The 24,403-nt window shown below is 42.1% G+C and overlaps 1 protein-coding gene across 1 annotated transcript; it reads left to right on the top strand.

Moving 5' to 3' along the window:
* Positions 1-383: 383 nt before the first annotated feature.
* LOC149138555 (biogenesis of lysosome-related organelles complex 1 subunit 1-like) lies at positions 384-23,539 on the top strand. Its single transcript, XM_089447520.1, has 3 exons — positions 384-653; positions 22,305-22,510; positions 23,079-23,539. The coding sequence occupies exons 1-3, from the start codon at positions 575-577 to the stop codon at positions 23,181-23,183; spliced, it is 390 nt and encodes a 129-aa protein (XP_089303646.1). The 5' UTR covers positions 384-574; the 3' UTR covers positions 23,184-23,539.
* The last annotated feature ends 864 nt before the right edge of the window (positions 23,540-24,403 follow it).

Raw genomic sequence — 24,403 nt, 5'->3', positions numbered from 1 at the left:
AATGTGGAGAACGAATCACATAGCATCAATCATCACTTCCGGGGCTTGCACCCGGTAACCAGGACTTCCCAGGAGGTCACCCATCCCAGAACTCCTCTGGCTCAAGCGCGCTTAACTGTGGAGTTTTTCCCACAATCAAGCCCACTTAGCTTGCTACCCCATTTGCAAAACCTTAGCAAGTATTGTGCCTCATGAACCATTCAAGTAGAGATCCCTTGACTATTTTTATTTTATTTTTATTTATTTTTATTTGTATGGAAAAACTTAAAATATATCTCTTCAATACTTTCTAAACTGATTTGATAGTGGATCTCAACCGTTAAAAATATGCATCCGTACAGGCCTAAAGCATAGAAAAATCAATCCAATAAATAATGGGTATGCTCATTTCTACGAGTTTGGATGTCAAATCTGATTGCAAACTAACAGTTTTGTTGGCTTTAGGAGATTCGATCCATTTTTATGCTCATTTCTAATGAGTTGGATGTCAAATCTGTTTGCAAACGAACAGTTTTGTTGGCTTTAGGAGATTCGATCGCTGGATCTGGACCTTTGACAAGAGCAGAGCTAAGAAATGGCGAAATTGGAAGCGGCACTGATCCAAATAATGAACGATTATTCTCATTCCAATGCTCAGCTCAGAGATCAACTGGGTACGTACAAGAACATCAGAACATTAACCTGCTGTTTGATAATTATAAAGAGGAGCAAGGGTTTAAATGTATTGGGAACTCTGGTAATTATGTCTCATGCGACACTGTGGACAATATTAGGGTTTTAATGTCGAAATTACAGTGGAAAAACTACTGATCTTTCGATGGGGGCAAACTGAAAGCCTAGGATAAAGAAGGGCTATATATTGTTAGAGATGTTGGAGATGGGTTCATTAAGTGTAAGACTCGAGTGTATAAAAAAGAAAAGAAAAAAAAGAAAAAAACACAGAAACTCCAACCAGTGTACCAATTTTGGTTAGAAGCTGGTTTAATCAGTTTTGTTGGCACACATTGTGCTTTCAATAGAAATAACTACCATCAATGATCCATCTACAAAAACAAAGCCTGAATAGGCATGGAAAAAAATAATCCATCCTTGAAACAAACGGTCGTCAGTTTTCCAAATGTTGCCTCCAGTGTTTGCATGGATAGCTTCTCTGCCTGTGTGTTGTTTTCCGTCATTGTGTATATGAAAGAAATCTGCTCAAAATGTTGCGTTAGGCCCACTGAATGACCATCATGGATTCCCCAACTACTTGAAATGTGTCCAGACCAAGCTCAATATCCAGATCCATAACAATGTATACTGCCCTCAATTCTGTCAGGTTGTTTGCCCTCCACGTATCCTATATTCAAATGTCCGCTTATATATATGTATGTATTGTTTTGGTCAAAAATAAGTGTTTCGCTGAGAAGAGTCTGTAACAAGTTGAGAAATTACATCAAAAAGCTGTTGTCTGGGAACGAAATCAGCAAGTTCTGCCTGAAGGACTGATAGAAACATGACACACCAAAACTGACAGGTATACTTCTAAAAAGAAGATAGATAGACTAAATGAGTACTAGTCTTCTACTGAAAACAAATAATTTAAAACAACTTATAGAAAGAGATGAGGAAATCTGTGCTTGATGGAGGTCATTTCTTTGGATTAGGTTTCTCCTCTTCCACCTGTGGAAATTTCAACCATTTCTTAGAGGTTTTCCAGATCTTAACCCTGTGAATTTTCAGCCTTAAGGCTGTTAGTAAATACGATAAAACAACAGGAATAGCAGACAATATTTCAGCTTTTAACAACTCCTCTCAACAAGGCAATCCAACAACAAAGATTCCTAATGTGTGCCAAGAAGTTTCAGCCTTCTATGGCAATCTTATCAAACGAAACCAGATCTGAAATCACCTTATAACTACATCAAATCTGTCCTATTTTCTTTAATATTAATGTAAATCACTTAACAATTTCAATGTCATTATGTCAAAGCAGCAAGCCATACTAATGTTGGAAATTACCAAAACATGAAGAAATAGATAATTGAAAATCAAATCTGCAATAAGACAACTTCGGACAGTTTAAAACTTCATAGATATATTCAAGAGATAAAGTTAAAGTAGATTAGCTTATCAAAAGCTAGTACAACCCTCCAAGCTCTTCAAAACCATAGCTAGGGAAAACCAAGAAAACCCTAGCTAACACCGAGGAACTCCAACAAGCAAGTATCACACTAGCAAGTCTTCTAAGGCAAGATGTTTCCTCTTCTTCACTCCTCACTAAGTACTATCGAGGGTTTAATCACAAACCCTAGCTCCAGCATGTCCAAGGGATGAAACCATAACCCTAGTATTCAAGGTGCTCCAAAAGCTCCAAGAAACCCTGGTGCCACCAAGACAAGAGAGAGAAAGTACAAAGATGAAGAATTGAGGGAGAGAGAGAGGTGCACTCTTCTACATGCATTTCTAACACAAGATAATGATCATGAGTGAGAATGATTTAGACCATCATATCCAACATCTTCTTCACAAGAGTAAATCCTTGTATCTGACAAGGATCCTCCAACAAAGACGCCCCCCCTCTTCTTCGTATTAACTCCTAGGGTTTCCTTATGAATCCTAGTTGCTTACTCCAAGAAGACAAGCACGAAGAGAATAATACAATGATGATGGTGATAGTACTCTCTCCTTCCTTGATATTTATGAGAGGTAAAGGAGGCCCATGATACATATGTGTGCCTAAGCCTGATCCGGATTTATGCAGGAACAAAATGAAATACAAATATGAATAAAAACACAGAGATACAATGAAAACAAAACTTCAATTCATTAATAACAAAGTACTGAATATTGTTTACATGCAGAATGGAAATAAACTAGCTCAGATGATGGTAGTTTATCTCTGAGAAGAGATGTGGCAACTACATGCCTTCTGAACTGTGTTACAATGAGAGTCGAAGGCCTAAAAATTTTTGTGAAACAATAGAAAACCCTAAACATCCAAAAACCTAACCCTAGGAGATGAAGCGCCAAAAGTTTGTGGGCCTTGTCAGGGTAAATTGGTAGATCAATTTCCCGGGTTCATAACTTTGGCATACGATCTCTGTTTGACGCGTATGATACCTTGTTAGAAAGATCTATCCGATGACTACAAATTTCGACTACAAACCTCTATCATAGCTTACAGGATTGTCCGTTTTCCAAAAAAATGTCGTTTAGGATCTCAAAACGCCTCGGGAAGTTCAGGACTTGAAAAACTACCAAAAATAGTAAATCGTGCTACAATTAAGGAAAATAAAAGAAACAATGGTGGGGGTCCAAGTGGAATAGGTGGGTGGCCACCAATATCCACCCGGATCAGTCCTCCCCCCTTAGGAAGCAATGGTCCCTGTTGCGTTGAGTGCCTCCTTGAGATGGGGAAACTTTTGCTGAACTTGGTCCCTGGTGAGCCACTTGCCTTGGTGCAGGAGTTGGCCAACTTTGATAACCCAATACAGTTGGATCTTCTGTTGGTGAGTGTTCTTGATTTGCTTGTCCATGATCCAATCAGTTTTGCCCTGTTCTATGCAGTCTGGGTTTAGCTCTGTTGGTGTGAGTTGTTTTGCAATGTCTGATGTGTCTAGTAATGGTGGAAAGTATGGCCGAAGGTGGTCCACATTGAACACTTGGTGCAGGCCAAGGAATGGTGGAATGTTGAGCTCAAAAGCATTATCTCCCACAACCTTGGTGATGGTGTGAGGCCCATATTAGAGTGGTTTGAGTTTCCGATGGGCTTCGGTAAGGCATTCTTTCTGCAAATGCAACCAAACTTTGTTGCCCACTTGAAACTTGTATGGCACCCAATGTTGATCATGTTGCTGCTTGTACTTGGCATTGGACTTCTCTAAGATGTCATGAACTTGCTGGCGGATGTGCTGGATACGTTCAATAAATCTAGTTGCTTTATCAGCCTCAGACTGTACATGTGTGGATTATGTCTGTGTAGTCGCATGAGGCATGGCAACATCAATCGGACACAATGGTTGAAATCCCAAACCCACTTGAAAGGGACTGCGACCAGTCAAGCTATGGAGAGCTCTGTTATAGTTGTGTTGCACATAGGGAAGGCTCTCATCCTAGGTTTGTGGATGCTTGGAGTTGTACATGCGCAGTATGTGCACTATCATCATGTTGACAACTTCTGTTTGGCCATTAGTCTGGGGATGGAATGCAGTTGACTTGGTGAGCTTGGTGTCCAATAGTGTCCAGATGCTCGACTAGAATGTGCTCAGGAACCTGTCATGCTGATCTGATATAATGGTTTGTGAAATCCCAAAATGTACCCGCACTCGCTCAAAGAAGAAGAGTTTGGCAATTTCCTCTGTTGTGATACTCTTCTTGCAGGTCGCCAATGTAGCCATTTTAGAAATCTATCCACGATCACAAATACACAGTCATTACCATCCTTGGTAGAAGGGAGGCTAGACTGATAGTCCGTGGAGATTGATTCTCAGGGTGGCTAGGAGTAGGCAGAGGAGTGTACAAGCCTTGTTTCTTGACGGTTGGCTTGGCAATGGCACATGCAGTGTAGGATCTGATATATTTTCCAACATCTTGTTGAAGTTTTGGCTAGTAAAATTACTTCTGGAGTATGGCCACAATTTTCTCTACACCAAAGTGTCCAATGACCCAAATGTAGTGCGCCTCCCAAATCAACTTGGCACACTCGCTTGAAGGAACACAAAGGTGGCCCGGATAGCATAGTAATGCATCATGGAGGTGGAAATTGGGAACTTGCTTGCCATCCACTAGCATCTAGTATGTGGTGGCAAACTCTGGATCATTTTTGTATAGTTGTGGCCATCCAGAGGTCTTGTGGCCACAAGAGCTAAGAACAATAGTTAGTGCTGCAACTAGGGGTCGATTGAGTCAATCTACAACATGATTAGTGTTGACCTTTTTGTATTTAATATTCAAGTGGAATTGTTGCAAATATGTAGACCATTTCTGATGGCGGTTGTTTTGCAACTTCCCTTGTGTTTGTATAAATTGAAGAGGTCAGTGATCGGTGTTGATGACCGTCTCCTTCCACAGAATGTAATGTTTCCATTGCTAGTGCGCTTGCACGATAGAAAACGTCTCTTTATCATAGGTGGGGTGCTTCCAAATTGTATCTGAAAGTGTCTCACTATAATAGGCCACTGGATGCCCGTGTTGGGTGAGGATTGCACCAATAGCATAGTCGGAGGCGTCTGTCTCAATTTCAAATGGCTGCTGCAGGTCTGGCAATGTGAGTACAGGTGCAAAGTAGAGGCAGTGCTTTAGTTCAACGAATGCCTTTTGTTAGGACTTAGACTAGGAAAAATTTGCTTTCGCTCTGCCCTTGGTAATTTGACTCAAAGGCCAAGTGATATGGGAGAATCCCAACACGAACCTCTGATAAAAATTTGCAAAGGCTCAAAAAGATGCGAAGCCCTGTTAGAGTGATCAGGGTTGGCCAATCCCGAAGGACTTGGATCTTAGCCGGATCCACATGCACGCCTTGCTCATCTATGATGTAGCCCAGATACTGGACCTGGCTCATGTCAAAGGTGCATTTCTCCAAGTTGGCACACAGTTTGTGTTGTTGCAAGGTTTGAAGGACCTGCTGAATGTGTTGCAAGTACTTCTCCCAACTCTTGTTGAAGATGAGGATGTCATCCAGATAAACAACCACGAACGAGTTGGTGAAGGGTCGCAAGATGTCATCCATTAACCTCATAAAAGTAGCAGGGCCATTTGTCAACCCAAAGGGCATGACCAACCATTCAAAAAGTCCTTCCTTGGATTTGAAGGCGGTCTTGCATACATCTGTGGGCTCTATTGGAACTTGGTGATAGACAGACTTTAGATCGATCTTGCTGAAATACTTGGCCCCCTTGAGATGGTCTAGAAGGTCATCAATCCGTGGAATTGGATACATATTCTTAAAAATGATTTTGTTTAGTGCCTGATAATCAATGCAGAGCCTCCAAGTCCTATTACCCACCACCTATGGGTATAGAAGAATTTTTTTCTCCTAGATGGTCCTCAACCGGCAGCCAACAACGCCTTGCAGCCACCGAATAGCTCGATGTGCCATTATCTCTGCCACCTGAACCAGCCATGTGGTCCCTCGCCCCCACTTATTATGATTGTATGTTTGAAGGTGGGCCTCCAGACCCCAAAGGTATGGCTTTTAATTGGTATAGCTGAGTAATTTTCCTTGTCATGGGTACTTTTGGGCATGGATTGGTGGGGGGATTAGGCGGAAAGAGTGGGCTAGGTCTGTACTCTTGTCTCCATTGCCCGATTTTGTGGTTAGCCTTGTATCCTAGTCCCGTGGGATCTCCTTTAGTGGCCATTAGCTTTGGCACTACATCGGAAATCCCGATTTTGGTTGCGTGGTCCCCCTTCTTGACATCATATACATCACTCCCTTCCACTTATTTTAGCCCCATTTATTTCTTTTCCCATTTGGGTCCACATGTGTCCATTAGGTCCACATAGGGTTAGCCTCCCCCTCCCCTTGTCCACACCTTGGGTCAGGTCTAGAATGATGCAGTTAAAAAAAAAGAAAAATCATAATTTGGCCACTCTCAACAGAAAATGTACCACAAAATGCAAAATATGGTCAGGACATACAAATTTAGCACGTGGGCAAAAGCCAAACATGAGCTCTGCCCCTTATCCATGGCAATAACCCTAGTTCTTATGGGCCCTAGATGAGCCCCCTCCATCATTTAGGAATCGATGATTGTCCCAAATCCTGGTGGGCAATGAACTGCCCCACCTTAAGGGGGTATCTATTGCTATACATTACACAACATGCTCTCATTCCCTGGAGCACGGAGCAGTTAATAAAAATCAATCAAAGGTGAAAGGCATATGAAGAAGGGTGGAAAAACAAAGGCAGGGGTAACTCTTGTACCTCGATTTGCTCCCTCCTACACTCATATACGCAGGTGTGGGCTTCCCTTATTATAACTACTACCTTTGTACCATGACATGTGGTCTGGATGATTCCCCTAATCCCCACTTCGTTCCATTACTATATCATTTGCCCCCTACCACTTGAGGGATGTACCATGGACATGTCACCCCCTTTTACAGGTTGAAACCATCTAATCGGATCCTAGATTAACCCCCTATTGAGCTTGGAGACACTTGTACATGCCAACACCCACTATGGAAGGGCATGCCACCATGAAATGCGTTATTGATTCCATGACTTATAAGCTCTTTTACTTGATTATTCTAATGATTTTTTGTATTGGAGGGAAAGGGGAAGCATTGGATCTTATGCAGGATTGTAGGTGGGTTTCCATTTGGGGTTTGATCTCCCTATAAGGGGTCCTAGCCCTCCAGAGGGCCACATTGGCTCTTGTAGGGTGAGCAGTGAGAGCCATGGGCCTCCACAATAGCAGAGAGTACTTCATGGATCCCCAACACTACTCATTGATTGCTTGTGTACTACCTTTTGGATGAGGATGATGCACCTCGTTCACCATGCCAGTTGACTCCACACTTGCACCATACACTTGACAGAGGTTCCAAGGTCCAGATGAGGATGTGTCTCATTGCAGGAGACAAAGGGAGGGCTAATGTTATCATCTTAACCCTTACAGATGGTTTACAAGCGTTTTTGATCCACTTGGAGACCCATGAGTAATGTGCCCCCACACCCACTTGGGAGCACCATAGAGACTTGCTTGGAAAACAAGGGGCCAACCCCTTGTCCACTATGTTTGGAGTCCATTCTCACATCATGGCACATTTTGGACTTCATCAAGCCTCCTTAAAAGCCCAACAACTCATTTTATTGATCATTCTACCCTCTTGAGCTATCTTGGTGGGCTTGTCACTAAAGGATGTTATTATTGCACATTATTTTATTATTTGGGGCTCAATTAGGCCAAATTAGGCAAATCGAACTCATTAGATATTGTATAAATAGATGATAGGTGATTCACTATCTCATCATCACTTGGATTGAGATTTAGTAGCTCTTGAGAATTTCACATTCCATTTTGGAGGACGAGTTTGGATGTTATGGATGAATTTTGGTGTTTGGATCTATTTCTCGTCTTGGAGCTTCATTATTGGCATAACATGATGATTGGCTATACTCTTTTGTACATGTAAGTAATCGTTTCATGCTTTTTCTTGTTATTTACTTTGTCACATGAATGTCGCTGGGATTTTTGCTATACAAGTCTGAAATTTACTGCTTTCCTATGCGAAATTGTGGAAATTTTGATATTTTATAACGTTGCATCATTGCACGGGCCATGTATGAATGGGTGAATGTTCCTAGAGATTATTTTGTTGAAATACATCTTGACATGTCATCAATTATTGCATACTGAAGTATAAAGATCTCAAGTAGCTGTTATCATGCCCTAATGCCATGCAAAGCTACTTGAAGACCTCCTTGATTGGGTAAACATCTTCCAAACCATAAATTCTCCTGACTCTATCTCTCCCAAAAGATGAGGCACTGGCCCTTCCATAAGTGGTCACTTTAAACGTATATTTCTCTCACCTCTCCTTTTCTCTCTAGGCCTAGCCTCCATAGGTAATCTAGGGCATCACTTGTCTCACGTTTTAGCCATCAAAAGACTTTGAACTCTTGTCTCTCACCCTCCTCTGGATCTTCGGGCTCAATCTTTTGGACCTTGGTGGTGGCAACGGTGGCACTGGGCTCCACACAATAATCTGCTTCCCTTTGTCATTCCCCTTGTCAGGTTCTAATTCAGAGTCAGAACATGCTCTGACTTTGAAGCCTTCAGCTCGGCCACCAATGACTACTTGGTTCAACACTCACTTGTGTTATGAGTGGGGCTCTTATGGAATTCACAACACTTTCTTGTGTCCTTTCTCTTTGTGGCGGCTTTGGCGGGTTGTTTTGGGTCACTCTGCCTTGGCTTTGTTCTTTGTTTTGCGGTCTGACGGTGCCTTTCCTTTGCTTTAGATTCGCAGATCCAAAGTCTCACTTCTTCTGTTTAAATTTTTGCCCGATCTTGATAGCATATTGATAGGTGGCGCCAAGTGAGGAGATGTCCAGAAACTCCATCTTGTCCTGGATATATTTGTGTAGACCACTACAATACTTGAGTATTAGATGTTGCTCAGAATCCTTGATACCCAACTTCATGTGAAGGGTATGAAAAATATTTGTGAACTCTGGCACATCTTGGTCCCTCCCCCACTGTAAGGCCCTTGAGTTGCGGGTGGTTTGGGCAAGGGCGCACAACGGAGAAGTGCGGGCGAGCTGGGCAATCGCAGATAGAAAACGTGAGGTCATGAGTAAAAATGACTAAGTGTTCGGCTGAACGGAGGTTTATATGGCGAGGTGGTCCCGGGTGGGGGCACCCAGCCACAAAGTCGACGTGCAGGAGAATGTTAGAACGTCCAATTGGTGGGTCGGCTAGCAGGGCCGAAGTGACCACAAAGGCGGGCGAACGGTATAAGTATATAGCGATAGAGAGGAGTTTCATCATCAATCATTCAACAATCTCTTGGAAGTGCGATATCATAGAGGAGTCTGTTAGAAATACTGAGAGGGGGGGTGAATTAGTATTTTTTTTCAATTATTATTTTTATCAGTTAAAAACATTTATATTTGGAACACAGAAATAGATAACAGGAATAGATGCTTTTATTAATGTGATCTTTGCAATAAATCAAGTACAATATATATATATATATATATATATATATATATGGTTTCAATCAGTTGCCAAGCACCAACTTGGACTCTTTGTGAGGCTCCAACCTCTAGAGCACCAACTCTGTCTTGTCAAGGCACCAACCTTGAATTTAGGAGCACCAACTCCCAGGACACCAATCCTTTTAGTTCTGAGGCACCAACCTCAAGGGCTCCAACCCTCTGCTGTAGACTGTCTGGATTTGTTTGGTTGTAATTGTCTGCTCCCATCCCTGCTGGACCTGTGACTACTTCTTTCTTCCTGCTTCTTGCACCTTTGCCAGAACTTTGGCTTCCTTTGTTTCTTACGGTTTGCCAGTCCCCAAAACTTTCCTTGTTCTTTGTTTTATATTCCTGATACCCCTGACCTTTGCCTTCCTCTCTCGTTGGCTCTTCGGCTTCCTCAACGCTCGCTTGATCTTTTAGCTTCCTCTGCGCTCACTCTTTGGCTTCCTCTGTCTCTTCAAATCCATCAATACACACAGGACACGTTAATGTGGAAGAGAGGCTGAATTACAATAGTGTTGCATATTAAAAAATATCAGAGAGGCCCTTTTTTAATATTCATACAATATACATAAATTGTTCACGAAAACCATATAAGAGAGACTATAGCCATATAAAAGGTCCCACATGCCACGTCATCCTTTTATCGCAATCGCCGCTTCCGGAGGTTCGCACATAACATAGCCGATTCCCAACTACCGACCGGAGCGGATGCGATATAACAATACATCATATTGTAATGGTCTCGTGGGTCCATATATATATATATATATATATCGCAATTGCATATTTTAATGTGGCAAGGCTTAGAGCCGGAATACAAGGATACATATGAAATACACTGAAAACCCCGCTCCGAAACACTTAGCTGGACTTCAACCATTTCTACACCCGAACAAATATATCGTTGGGTCCACACATGCGCCTTTTCCGATGTTTGCCTTTTTCAAATCAATCCTCCATCGTAGATCAACATTTGATCCAACACTCGACAATGATATCGGGTGAGCTACATGCACGAGGATTACTTGCCCGATAAAGCAGTTTTCTCTCTCCTTCTCCTACCACGCATCGGTCGATGAATGGTATCGGGTGATCAACCCTAAATACCACTTACAGCCTTGAGTCCGCCCGAAAACCACTGTCACTATTTCAAACCTATTTTTTTTTTTTTTTTGGAATATAACCATGTGCATTCACTCTTCATCTGTATTCTTGATTTCTGCCTATATTATATACTCCTTTGCTCTTTTGGCTCCTCCTCCGCTCTTTTGGCTCCTCTGTTAACTTCTTTGGATCCCGATATGGCTCCTCCTCAACCCACTCTTACACTTACTTGGCTTTCCTGTGGCTTTCAATACCGTTGTTTATGCTTCTCCGCTACGTGTTCCTCTTCCTCCTCAACCCACTCTTACACTTACTTGGCTTTCCTGTGGCTTTCGATACCGTTGTTTATGCTTCTCCGCTATGTGTTCCTCTTTGTTTCTTCCATTGAACTTCTTCCTCTCCTGTTCTGAGCTTCCAGTGAGCTCTTCCGATGGTTTCCAATGTCTTTCCAATGGCTTCCCATCATTGTTTACTCATCCAAAATATTGCCATATTGACATCAATGACAATCTAGGTCAACAGAGTCAAGTGCAAGCTAGGAGTGGAGGCTTGAAGGTTGGGCGAAGGTGCAGGCGGTTCTTAGGCCGAAGCACCTAAGCCGCAAGGTTAAGGCGTTGGTGGCAACCCCAGTAGGATGGGCCGCAGGCACAGTTGAACGGGCGAACTCGTGGACGGGTCAAACGATCATGTAGGGTGTAGGTTTTTCGTGTGGATTCACACGGAGCGTCGAGTTGGTGTAATTGGCGGGCAAGTGTTGGCAGGTGCGAGTGTAGTGCAGACGGGCGTTGGGAGGTGAGTTTGGTTGGGCGCATGTGCACGAGCTGAACGAAGGGTTGCCGGGGGAAGCAAGTCGGGCCTGGCGATCCGGTTAGCGAGTTGGTCAATCGTGGGTCATGTGCAATGGGCGGTCGGGTGGACGCGCCCTGGGCGGGTGACACGACGGGCGGAATGAAGGGTCGCCGGGTGAAGCAAGTCGGGCTTGGCAATTCGGTTAGCGAGTTGGTGAACTGTGGGTCGTGTGCAATGGGTGGTCGGGTGGACGCGCCTTGGGCAGGGGACACGACGGGCAGAACGAGCTGGCGGTGAAATGCGCTTGGTGTGCAGAGTTGGGCGTGCGACAGGTGGTTGGTTGGACGCGCCCGTGCACGATGAAATGATAGACGAGTTTTGGGCGGTCGCAGTGGGCGCACCCGAACGAAACGAAAGTTCGTGCGACGGGCGAAGGCGCCGGTGAATGGGTGAACCGGGCACGGGTGAACGACGAAACGACGAAGTGCGACAGGTGCACAAGCTGGGCAGCAACTCATGTGACTTTGCCCGGTGGTTGGGCGAGGCTGCACGACAATGCAGGAAAGTTAGATTTTGCAAGTAAGAGGAGAAACTTGGTGTTTCCCTCCATTGTAAAGTTTATGTATAAATTTGAAAGTTATTATTGATACGGGGAGACTCGTACTTACAGGGAGTTGCCCCTCCCATGATATTCCGCTGTGCATTTGAATGTTAATGGTGATAATATGTTGATGATGTGAAAGTTTCTGCTGTGTGTTTAATGAAATATTGTACTTAGCTGTTGGAAAATATTCTAAGTATAGAAGTAAGGTGTAGTTCACGATTGTTAGTATTGTTAAAAAGAAAAGGGTCGGTGGTGCTGCATCTCCTATAGTGCGGTTGGAAGATTACCGCCAGTGTAGGGGCGTGACAAGTGGTATTAAAGCTTGATTCAGTCGAACCAGGCTCACTGAAGAAATCTGAAGGGTGATTCAAACTTGCAGGGTTATAGTCTACACAAGATCACAAAGAAAGCAAATGGCAGAGATGGCGGAAGAACCTCAGGTGATGACAGGTGAATCTAGCCAAGATGCTAGAGAGGCTTTCCTTGACAGGGTATTGGATCGTATGGAAGAATTGGGTTCCGATATGGCTTCGATGAAGGCCGAGAACATGCAGGTTCATGAAGGCTATGCGAAGGTGAAAGAGGAACTTGAAGACCTCAAGGTTCGATACGAGTATACAGAATGGGAGTATACGCAAACAAAGGAAGAAGTCAAGAAGATTGGTGAAGCAAGAGATCAAGGTTTGGCTGAAATCTTGAAATTGCGGCAAGCTCTTGACGATGCTCTAGATGAGATCGCAGTTTTGAAGAAGGCTGTGAGACACAACTCAGGTGGAGGTGTGACTCATGTCAAAGTCAAAGAGCCAGATTCTTATGATGGAATGAGGAGTGCGAAAACTCTTGGTAACTTTCTATGGGATATGGAACAGTACTTGGAGCGCTTGGGATTATCTGATGAGGAAACCAAAGTGAAGGTAGCTGCTCAATTCTTGACGAAGGATGCTAAGATGTGGTGGCGAAGGAGGATGGATCAGATTGCCAATGGCAATGCTGGAGACATAACTTCGTGGGATGACATGAAGAAGGCTTTGCAAACCCACTTCAGTCCACAAGACGAAACATGGGATGCAAGGATGAAGATAAAGTATATAAAGCAAATGGGAAGTCTGTAGGCATATCAACGAGAGTTCTCAAGTGCGGTTTTGGAACTTCCAGACATGGCGGAAAGGGACAAGGTGTTCAACTTTATCATAGGTCTGAAACCTTGGGCACAGAATGAAGTGAAGAGACAAAAGATTAAAACACTTGAGGAGGCTTTTGCTGCTGTGGATCGTTTGGTGGAACACTATGATGAGGGTTTTGAAGAGAAGAAGAAGAAGTATGAAAAACCGAAAGAGAAGAATACGAAAGAGGAGACTTTGAAGTCGAAGACGAAGAAACCATTGAAGTGTTGGATATGCGAGGAACCACACATGGTGAAGAATTGTCCTTCAAGACCAAAGGTGGCTGCCTTGGCACAGTCCAATGCGAAGAAGAAAGAAGAAACTTCCGTAGGGGTTATGCAGATCCTAGGAGTTGCAATGGCTATGGAAGTTGCCTAGAGGAGAGACCCAGAAAGAAACAAATTGGAGTATGTCGAAATGAAGGTTGGGAGTGCTGTTGTGCTTACTATGGTGGATAGTGGCACAACTCACAACTTCATGAGCAAGGATACTACGAGAAGGATTGGGCTGAAGTTTGTACCGGTGCAAGGACAAATGAAGACAGTGAATTCTCCTCCGGATTCAGTGATTGGTGTAGCTGAAAAAGAGGATGTGACACTTGGTGAATGGACAGGGAAAGTTGATTTCACTGTGGTGCGGATAGATGACTATGAGGCTGTACTAGGCATAGAATTCATGAAGGAATTTGATGCGATGATTGTTCCCCATATGAAGAAACTGTACATTTACGACAGACGAGAGGATGTACCCATTGGTGTACCAACCTTGGGAGTAACTAAGCTCGAATGTAAGTTAACAGCGATGAATATGGAGAATGGGAAGCGAGATGAAGAGATCTGTAAGCGGTTGTCTGTTGCAGAGGCAAAGCTTGCGGAGCAGTCACAGGTTATCATGACATTGTCAGATAGCATCTTGGATCTATCTAAGAGGCTGGAAGCAGTGGAGGATGACGACGATGAAGAGTATGTGAGGCCGAATGTTCGGATGGAGGATCGGGAGGCATACTTGCAGAGAATGGAAGTGGAGGATCCAGATAGGTGGATTGAGTTGATTAGTGGGGGAGAGCTTTCAGGCTCTACTCGCTCCTCATCATCTCAGACTATCACGGAGGATGAGGCTCATTGTTAGCTGCTCATGGCAGTGAGTCTTCAAACACTTTGAGCATGCATCTAGGGGTGAGATGACACAGGTTGACAGGTAGCATGCAGTGGACAGTCATGATGATGTGGGGGCATGAGTTCTTGTGGAGGCGATGCATGGTTGGATTAGCTACCCAACTAATCACTGACATGAGGGGTACCAGCACATGATTCCTTGCAGAGCAGTGGCATATCTATGGCGTGAGGCAAGTTGAGTAGTGGACATCTGGATTACCCATATACACAGTTGTGTGGATGGATATCTTGGTGACGGATGGTTGTTGGGATGAAGAATTGTCGAGGGCGACAATGACTTCGAGTGGGGGAGGATGTAAGGCCCCTGAGCTACAGGTGGTTTGGGTGAGGGCACATGACGGAGGAGCGCGGGCGAGCTGGGCAACCGCAGATGGAAAACATGAGGTCATGAGTAAAAATGACTAAGTGTTCGGCTGAACGGAGGTTTATACGGCGAGGTGGTCCCAGGTGGGGGTGCCCAGCCACAAAGCCGACGTGCAGGAGAATGTTAGAATGCCGAATTGGTGGGTCGGCTGGCAGGGCCGATGTGACCACAAAGGCGGGCGAACGGTATAAGTATATAGTGATGGAGAGGAGTTTCATCATATCAATCATTTAGTGATCTCTTGGAAGTGCGAGCTTATAGAGGAGTCAAGTGCGAGCTAGGAGTGGAGGCTTGAAGGTTGGGCGAAGGTGTAGGCGATTCTTAGGCCGAAGCACCTAAGCCGCAAGGTTAAGGTGTTGGTGGCAGCCACAATAGGACGGGCCATAGGTGTAGTTGAACGGGCAAACTCGTGGATGGGTCGAACGATCGTGCAGGGCACAAGTTTGTAGTGCGGGCGCACACAGAGCGCCGAGTTGGTGTAACCGGGGGCAAGTGTTGGCAGGTGCGGGCGTAGTGCAGATGGGCGTCGGGAGGTGAGTTCGGTTGGGCACGCATGCACGGGCTAAACGAAGGGTCGCCGGGTGAAGCAAGTTTGAGGTGGCGATTCGGTTAGTGAGTTGGTGAACTGCGGGTCATGTGCAATGGGCGGTCGAGTGGACGCGCCCTGGGCCGCTGACAAAACGAGTAGAACGAGTCGGCGGTGAAACGTGCTTGGCGTGTGGAGTTGGGTGTGCGGTGGGTGGTTGGTTGGACGGGCCCGTGCACGGTGAAATGATAGGCGAGTTTTGGGCGGTCGTGGTGGGCACGCCTGAACGAAATGAAAGTTCGTGCGACTGGCGAAGGCACCGGTGAATGGGTGAACCGGGCACGGGTGAACGACAACGGGCGGCACGACGAAACAACGAAGTGCGACGAGTGCACGAGTTGCGCAGCAACTCGTGTGACTTTGCCCAGTGGTTGGGCGAGGCTGCACGACAGTGCAGGAAAGTTAGATTTTGCAAGTAAGAGGAGAAACTTGGGGTTTCCCTCCATTGTAAAGTTTATGTATAAATCTGAATATTATTATTGATACGGGCAGACTCATACTTATAGGGAGTTGCCCCTCCCATGATATTCCACTGTGCATTTGAATGTTAATGGTGATAATATGTTTATGATGTGAAAGTTTCCGCTGTGTGTTTAATGAAAGATTTTACTTAGCTGTTGGAAAATATTCTAAGTATAGAAGTAAGGCATAGTTCACGATCGTTAGTATTGTTAAAAGGAAAAGGGTTGGTGGTGCCACACCTCCTATAGTGCGGTTGGAAGATTATCGATAGTGTAGGGGTGTGACACCTACCGTACTATGGTCCACTTTATGTACTTAACTTCATAGCTATGTTGTAGGAAACGTGGTATAGAGGTCCGTTTCCGTACGGAAATGGGTACAAAATGTGGAAACGCATTTGGTATGGCCGTGAAACGCGTTTCCGGCCGTACTGCCACGTTTCCCGAAACGGAAACGCGGCCAGTACGGCCGGGAACGCGTTTCAGGGCCGTACGACCCACGTTTCCTCATTAACTTATGTTTTTTTAATTTTTTTTTTTTTTTAATTTACTTTTAGGGTATGTTAGTGACTTCTTGTTGCTTCTAGATACGTGTCTAAAGCTATAAAAGTGAATTTTTGCCCTAGTGTTGATATGCATCAGGAAGTTTGAGGGATATGCAGTTCATGGTAATGTTAAATTCTTAAAGTAAAAGTGATATTCTCCTTTATTTTTCATTTTCATCCTTTTACTTAAATTTTTAACATTACCATGAAATGACTCAGGATGTTTGAGAGTGGTTTCGCCCTCATTGGATTTCATATGGAGAAAGTAGAATTTTAGATCTCACTCAAAATCCAGCAGACTTATTTGTTTTTCAGGATTGGAGGGATTGCAATGTTTCCATTGGATTTTATCATGTACTAGGGTATGGAACTTGTATTTAATCAAGAGAACCAAGCCCTCTATGCATGGGAAACTCCCAATAATCAAGATCATGTAGGGTACTAGGGTATGAAACGTGTATTTAATCAAGAGCACTAAGGTCGTTCGACTATGTATGAGGAGACTCCCAATACAACAATGGTCCTTCTAAAGAATGGGATGTGGATGCAGAAAATCCTGATTTGGATCTCTCTCTTGCAGCCTTATAGTCTTTATTGTACTTGCAGCCTCATATATTAATATAAATAAAGGCTGATTTTGAGATTTGGATATATTATAAAGGTTGCTTTTGGATATTCCGATATTTTTATTTTCATTATGTGATCATTCATGAGTAAATGTGATGTAAACTAAATCTTAATGTTTAAGTGTAATAAATTATAATGTATCATTTGTGCTTTATGATTGCACATATTTATATATTTAAATATTTTCAATATATATATATATATATATATATATATATATATATATATATATATTCGCGTTTCCCCATTTCTAAAATTTGGGGAGGTCGCGTTTCGTATCGCTTCCCGTTTCGGAAACTCGTATCCGTTTCCCTGTTTCGTGCAACTTAGCTTCATAGCTCCCGGGGGGCAGGGTAATATTGTTCCTTGATGGCGTCTCGAAAAGAATTCCAAGTGGATGCAACTGAAAATGGTGAGGGTTCCCTCTCGTCCCTCTGCTCACAGTAGGTTAACCACCAGTTTTTGACGTAGGGGGCGACTTTGAGGTGTGCAAAAGTAATATTTTCCCTATTGGAAAAATCATGAATCGAAAAATATCCTTCCAATAGATTTAACCATTTATTTACAACATTTGCATCTATTTGACCTTCAAATATAGGGATGTCAAAGTTAACTTGTACCTTGAAGGGGACGGTGCCTCTGAAGTGACTATTGGATGAAGATGTGTCGTTGTTGGCATCCGCCAAAGGATCTAGGCAAATTTATCCATCATCTTGTTCCTTTGTCGCTCGAGGGCTTCTTCGAGCAGCAGTTTGATAGGATCTCCTACTCCCTCGTCTTTCTTTTCTTCCCCCATGGGCGGTCGTCGGTGTTGACGGGGACGGTCTTGCAAGGGTTCAACCAATTCAAGTCCCAACTCCTTATACCCTGACCTCGTTGGGGACATGCACAGAAAAACAGAGAAAGAGTAAGCCGCTCTGATAACACTGATCCAGATTTATGCAGGAATGAAATGAAATACAAATATGAACGAAAACACAGAGATACAGTGAAAACAAAACTTCAATTCATTAATAACAAAGCACTGAAAATTGTTTACATGCAGAATGGAAATAAACTAGCTCAGGCAATGGTAGCTTATCTCTGAGAAGAGATGTGGCAGTTACATGCCTTATGAACTATGTTACAATGAAGCTTGAAGGCCTATTTATTATTGAGAAACAATGGAAAACCCTAAACATAAAAAAACCTAACCCTAGGAGATGAAGCGTCAAAAGTTTGTGGGCCCCGTTGGGGTAAATTGGTACATCAACTTCCCGGGGTTGTAACTTTGGCATACGATCTTTGTTTGACACATACGATACCTCGTTAGAAATATCTATCCGAGGACTACAACTTTTGACTGCAAAACCATGTCGTAGGCTATTGGTTTGCTTTAAAAAAAAAAAAAAAACAAAAACAAAAACAAAAAACAAAACAAAGCAAAACAAAAACAAAAACATCTTTTAGGGCCTCTAAATGGCTCCAAAAGTTGAGGACCTGAAAACCTGCCAAAAAATAGTAAATTGTGCTACAATTAAAGAAACTGAAAGAAACAACGGTGGGGGTCCAAGTGGAATAGGTGGGTGGTCATTAATATCCACCTAGATCAAACCCTTACAAGCAACTCGCAAAACTACAAGTAGGATTACACATGTGAAGTGCTACTCTCTAAGGATACATATGTCAAACTCAAAGGTGATGTTGTATACAAGAAAGGCTCCAATGCAAGAGTACTCTATGAGATGTGGCTAATGCTCCTCCTCCAAGTCTCCAAGGACTCCAATGCTCCTCTTAGGCCATGTGCTCCATTGGGTCCTTCCCTTTGCATGAACATTTTTGCAACCTAGGCATTCCCAGGTCAACTCCATGATGTGAGTATCCAAGCTACCCCATGTTGTCTTGGGTTTAACGCCCTCCTCCAATGCAAGGTGTTCTCCATGCAAGCAACCTCTTCCACTTGGCTAGCATGTCAAACGTCACCAAGCTATATAAATATCTTCAACACTCTAAGGAAGAATGCCATGCAACCGTCCCACTAAGGTCAAGCAACCACTAAGTAAGTCACCTTCAATGTGCAAATCCATCATTGACCATTTGGGGGCTAATCATACACCAAGTTCCCAAAATCTGATGAAGTGCCCCTAAACATGCTGTAAACACTTCTAGATTAATACTGAAAGCTAACTTTCCCTCTTTACAAGGAAAGTGTTTTCACTAACACTTGCCAACTCCTGCAACTCTGCCAAACTTACTATCTGCAAATCTATACCTATTGCAATCTTGGAATCAATTACTGTCTTTTAAAAAGAAGTTGTTATCCGTTCATCACAAGATGCTATAAAAACATCACAGACCTCCAGATAATGTTGACGACCTATGAATCTGACGAAACATAACTTTGGATCATAAGCCACCTGCTTAACTCCATCATCCCTCAAGTCAACATTTTGGGCCAAAATCAATGAACACCGCATTATTAGTTGTTTAAGATGTCCTACAAATATAAGCATATCTCCATACAAGACCAAGAGAAAGGAGCCACATCTATTAGTGTCACAAAGATAGATATCTACACAAGTCACATCCATCTTGAAACACCAAGGTAGTGGTACAGGTAACAACCCACACAGGAATATCAACAACATGCAACCCTGGGAATCCCTGTCATGCACCTCAAAAGCCTCCGAAAACTAAAACAAGTTGAACTATGTCAACTCCGTCTTTTTGAGAGAATCCTGAAGCAAGAGTAACATCACAGTCAGGTCCTTCTGTCTGAGAGATTCTAATAACCTAGTCTCTGTAATCAATAACACTTCAGCTGCAAACCTGGAATCAATCATTGATTCCACAATAGGTTTTGAACTCGTCTCCATGGCATCCTATTGTGCTAGGAGTCTCTCTCAGCCTCTCATTAGAATGTACAAGTGCAACAACATCAATAAGTAACATGTAAAGGCCACTGTTTTTCATCCCTCTGGAAAAATTCCTCAAACTGGCTAACACTACAACCACTAATGGTGCAAAGCTGCCCTTCAAATGCAACTCTCTATTGTATATCTATCATTCTAGAAATTGAAAGAAGTTTCTTTTTCAAACTAGTAACCAATAGAACATCTCTCAACTCAAAAAAATTATTTGAAAGCATCTAGAAGGAAGTGGAGCCAACTCCTCTTATAGGGTAAGTAGCATCATCTCCAAGCTCCACGCGTGCCTTCCTCTTGCTCCTGAAATTTGTTGAATAGTGGCCTATCATATGTCATATGTCTTGAATCTTCATTGTCTACATACCATTCAATGGTAGACACAATATTAGAAGAAAAACAAGAGACCATGGAGAATGTAGTCTTGAACTGAGAGGGATCCTTCTCTACACTTGCTAGTGTCCTGGATGCAGCCTATTTCACTCCGTTCCCCTTCTTCTTTGATGGAGACTGGCTAACATAATGTCCTATCTTATGAATTAGAAACACATCACCTTATTCAAGTCCTTTCTTGTATTTGAGTCTTTCTTGTAGCCTCTCTTACTACCCTTTTGTCTTTCCAACGAGACCAATCACATCCAATCCCCCATATTGCTTGACACAAGATTGAAATATGATTTCTTCCTGCACAAGATCAATCTAAAACTTTGTGAACTTGGGCAAGCTCTCTCAAGCACAAACACCTTGAACAAAAGACATCTAGGAAGGACCGAATCCATTCAAAGCAGTGGAAATCAACTCCTAATCCTCCACCTGTGTTCAAATGGCGGCCAGTTGAGCTCTCAACGTAGTCACCTGGTCATGTGGATCACCACTATATCTATCTTGCTCCTTTGCTGCTCAACAACAAATCCAAGCCTTCACATTGGGATATGGGATCAGTTGTTTGGATGGGAGACTAGCAAGCGAGGGAGTTCATGAACGTGAAGTTTGTTCATGTTCAAAGGAGTACAAATCAGGTTGCCAACTGGATTGCTAGTATGGTCATGATCCATCCAATCCAAATCAACAGATTTCTTGATTTGGAACTGTTAGAACTGAGGGCAGATTTGGACTATAGAAAGCTGCCTTGCTATCAACAAAAGCTGTAATCAAGACTCTGCCCATTTGCTCAATCATGATGATATCAGCAAAAGAGAATTAATCTCCATATTCGGCGTACTATTAGGATATATTTCTCAAATTGCATGAATTCAAATATGCTCCACCGATTGTAACCTGCTCATTTGGAGACACCGTCAAGCTTGTCAACATTCTTATACTGTCTGTCTAATCCCAATGTATATAGTATTTTATTTTTATGAAAGTTTACGTATTATATAATTAAAATTAACTCTTTTTAGAGTTAGCTCCAGTGATTCACTGTATAATATCCATCTCTCTCTCTCTCTGTATAAACTCTGTTTGGTCTCTCTTGTTCCTATGAAATATTTTGGTCTTTTGTGGACATTAATATAAATTTCACTTCGTTTCGTTTCTTTCTGCCATGAATACTTTCCACTTTAGGTTAGTTGGATAGAGGAGTTTCCAATTTTTAATTTATTTTCTGCCATAATTTAATAGGTAACTTGATCCACATGTAACTATATGAAATTGTATAAGGTCCAAACTAAACAATGGGTCTACGCAGAAGTCTGAAGACTGGGAATTTATTATAAAATGGCTGATTCCTGAAATAAGTCTCCAACTGTAGTACAATCAAAGTTCATGAATTGAATTTCTTTGGAAATGAACAGAAACATTGAGGGAAGGGACTATACTTTCAGCTGTGATGCTTTACGCCATTATTCCAATGTATGGTGAGGTTGGGGTTGGGAGAGTGCAATGATAGAGCTCATGCAAGATTTCAGAAACTTACGGATACTAAATTAGACAAACTTGTATACCAAGTTATCTGACAATGGAGAAAGTCCAGATTATTTTAAAACAAACCAAGATAATGGATATCCTGCATTCAAATTTGAATGGTTGGGACGGGTTTGCTTGAGCTCCTTTGCATTTTAATAATAAAGAAATGGGAGAATGGAATGTAAATTTCCACCTGGATTATGCAGACAAAGTTAATGGTTTATACCTTCAATCAGCGAGACTTTGAAAAGTTTGAAGGGATTGTTGGATTAATTCTCATATAGATTGTTTTCTTGCCGTAATTATTGATTATGTCTTTATGCGCTACAGCTTCTATGTGGTCCTCACATTTGTTTTTTTTCTTCTTTTTTTTTTGCATAGAAAAGGTGAAGAAGGATGCTTTAGCAACTGCAACCCGTGTTTCAGACCTACTTGTTGATAGTGTGAATAGCGGGGTTCAAGAATCCTTTATTAATGAGAAACGCATTGAACTTGAAACTCGTGTATTGTCTGCGACAGTGCAGCGGTATATAAAGCAAACAAATCAATGGCTTGCAGTAGTCCATGGCTTGGATTCAGCTCTAAAGGTGGTACACTCTCCTTTGATTATTATTTATTGTTTAGAAGTTTTTGCTCTGAAGATTATACACAGTATTAGATTGTTTAGAAGTTTCTGAATGCATGGGAGTTCGATGGCATGTTATTTACTTAACAATTGCAAACCAATGTTCTATTCAGTTGACGATCTAGTGTTTGTGATTTTAATACAAGTATTATCTATGTTGTAACATCAGTACTGCTTCCCTAACAGAAAGAGCTCAAGAGACTTCTGATTGAAATTATGCATATTTGTAATAGGTTCATTTGATCCACTATAGTTATAAGATTCCAATGTATTGGACCATAGGCTCATAACTGGATTTTTTATTTTTTGGCTATGTTGGATTGTTTACAAGAAAGATTCTCATGATGCCTTGTGTATAAAAAAAGAGAAACGGAAGGAGAAACAAGTAGTATTATATTGATCAGATATGTTAGAAAGGAACACTCAAGATTCCCGCTGTAGTGTGGGGTGGATTTTGGCATGCACAAGCAGCCTTAGTATTTGTGAAAATTCTAGATGCTAAATTTGACCCCTTTGTGAATGTATTGTAGGAAATTGGAGATTTTGAGAACTGGATGAAGATTATGGAATTTGACTGCGAGAGCATAAGCCTTGCATTACAATACATTTACAAGAAAGAACACCCACAGCTATGAGCAAGCTTCTTTCATCTTTCCGAGCTAACTCTTTCTATCATCTCTTGATTTGTACAATTTTAACAGTTACAAGTCATTTGAGGGAGTGAAAGTTTATGATTTTGAGTTTGTACAGTTGTGTTTCGATTCAACACGGAGGCATAAAGGGATTGGTAATTATGAAACAGAGGGCTTGTCAACCTCATATTGTAGTTAAATTTTGATATTACGCAAATTCTTGGTATTATAGGGAACTACCATAGGAAATTAAGGTGGTTACATACTGTGATTGGGAATTGTTGGAACAATTTACCATGAAGCAACTTCTGGTCCGGGGACTGCTTTTGCAACTAATTCCAAATAAAGCCAATTTATTAGAGGAAGGCCTTTATACAGGGAATTCAGGTTAAATATAACATTATAAAAAGTAACTTGAGCAGCGATTCAGTGCACGTTGTTAAATTCATTGATGATGAACAGCGAATTTTCTTATAGTTCACATCATGGAGAGGGATATAGTGAGTTTTGATCAAAATCACGTTTCTTCCTTTTCAAGTGCTACATATAAATGAAAAGACGCCAGTGAGATTTTTGGATTTTAAGAAAGTGCACTCTATGAAGTTTATTGCTATGTCATTTCAGTTTTAAAGGATAGGGGAATGCGTTTCACGGTCGACTGAGAGACCCTCCAAATTAGGGGATGACAATCCAAAAAAGTTTGGGAGACCCTCCAAATCAAGTTTGTGAGATTAGGACTGTACAAAAGCTGGGCAGGCTTGAGATTCAACAAAACTTGGTTAAGGTCTCCACAAAACTTGACAGTGAAAAAAACTCAAAATACAGGAAATTTTGAGTTTTGGAGAGTTGTGCAATGTGTTTTAGGCGAACTCGACGCATTTTGAAGACTCAGGGCAAGTTTGGGGTGAGTTTAGCCGTGGTGGCCACATGAACCAAGTTTTAGGAGAGGACAATGCGAAAAAAATTATACATAAACAAATATAAAACAATTAAAATTTTATTAATAATGAATATTATTGATAAATTACTTTTTTATATATAAAATTATAAGTTGTAGTTTATTTAGTATGGTCTGCTCAAAATCTGGCATGAGTTTTTTTAATTACAAGTTTAATTTGAAAACTCTTCACAATTTAAATGTGTTAGAGATCTGTTAGAGATATTTCAGGTTGCTGAACCCATATATACAGTCAAAAATTTATTTTAAATAATAAAAAATAAGA

The sequence above is a fragment of the Pinus tabuliformis genome, chromosome X (genome assembly GCF_031772625.1).
Source record: "Pinus tabuliformis cultivar Carrire ecotype Pingquan chromosome X, CPIR1, whole genome shotgun sequence".
Taxonomy (NCBI): Eukaryota; Viridiplantae; Streptophyta; class Pinopsida; order Pinales; family Pinaceae; genus Pinus; species Pinus tabuliformis.
The sequence above is the reverse complement of the archived record's forward strand: the minus strand, read 5'-3'. Positions and strand labels throughout refer to the sequence as shown.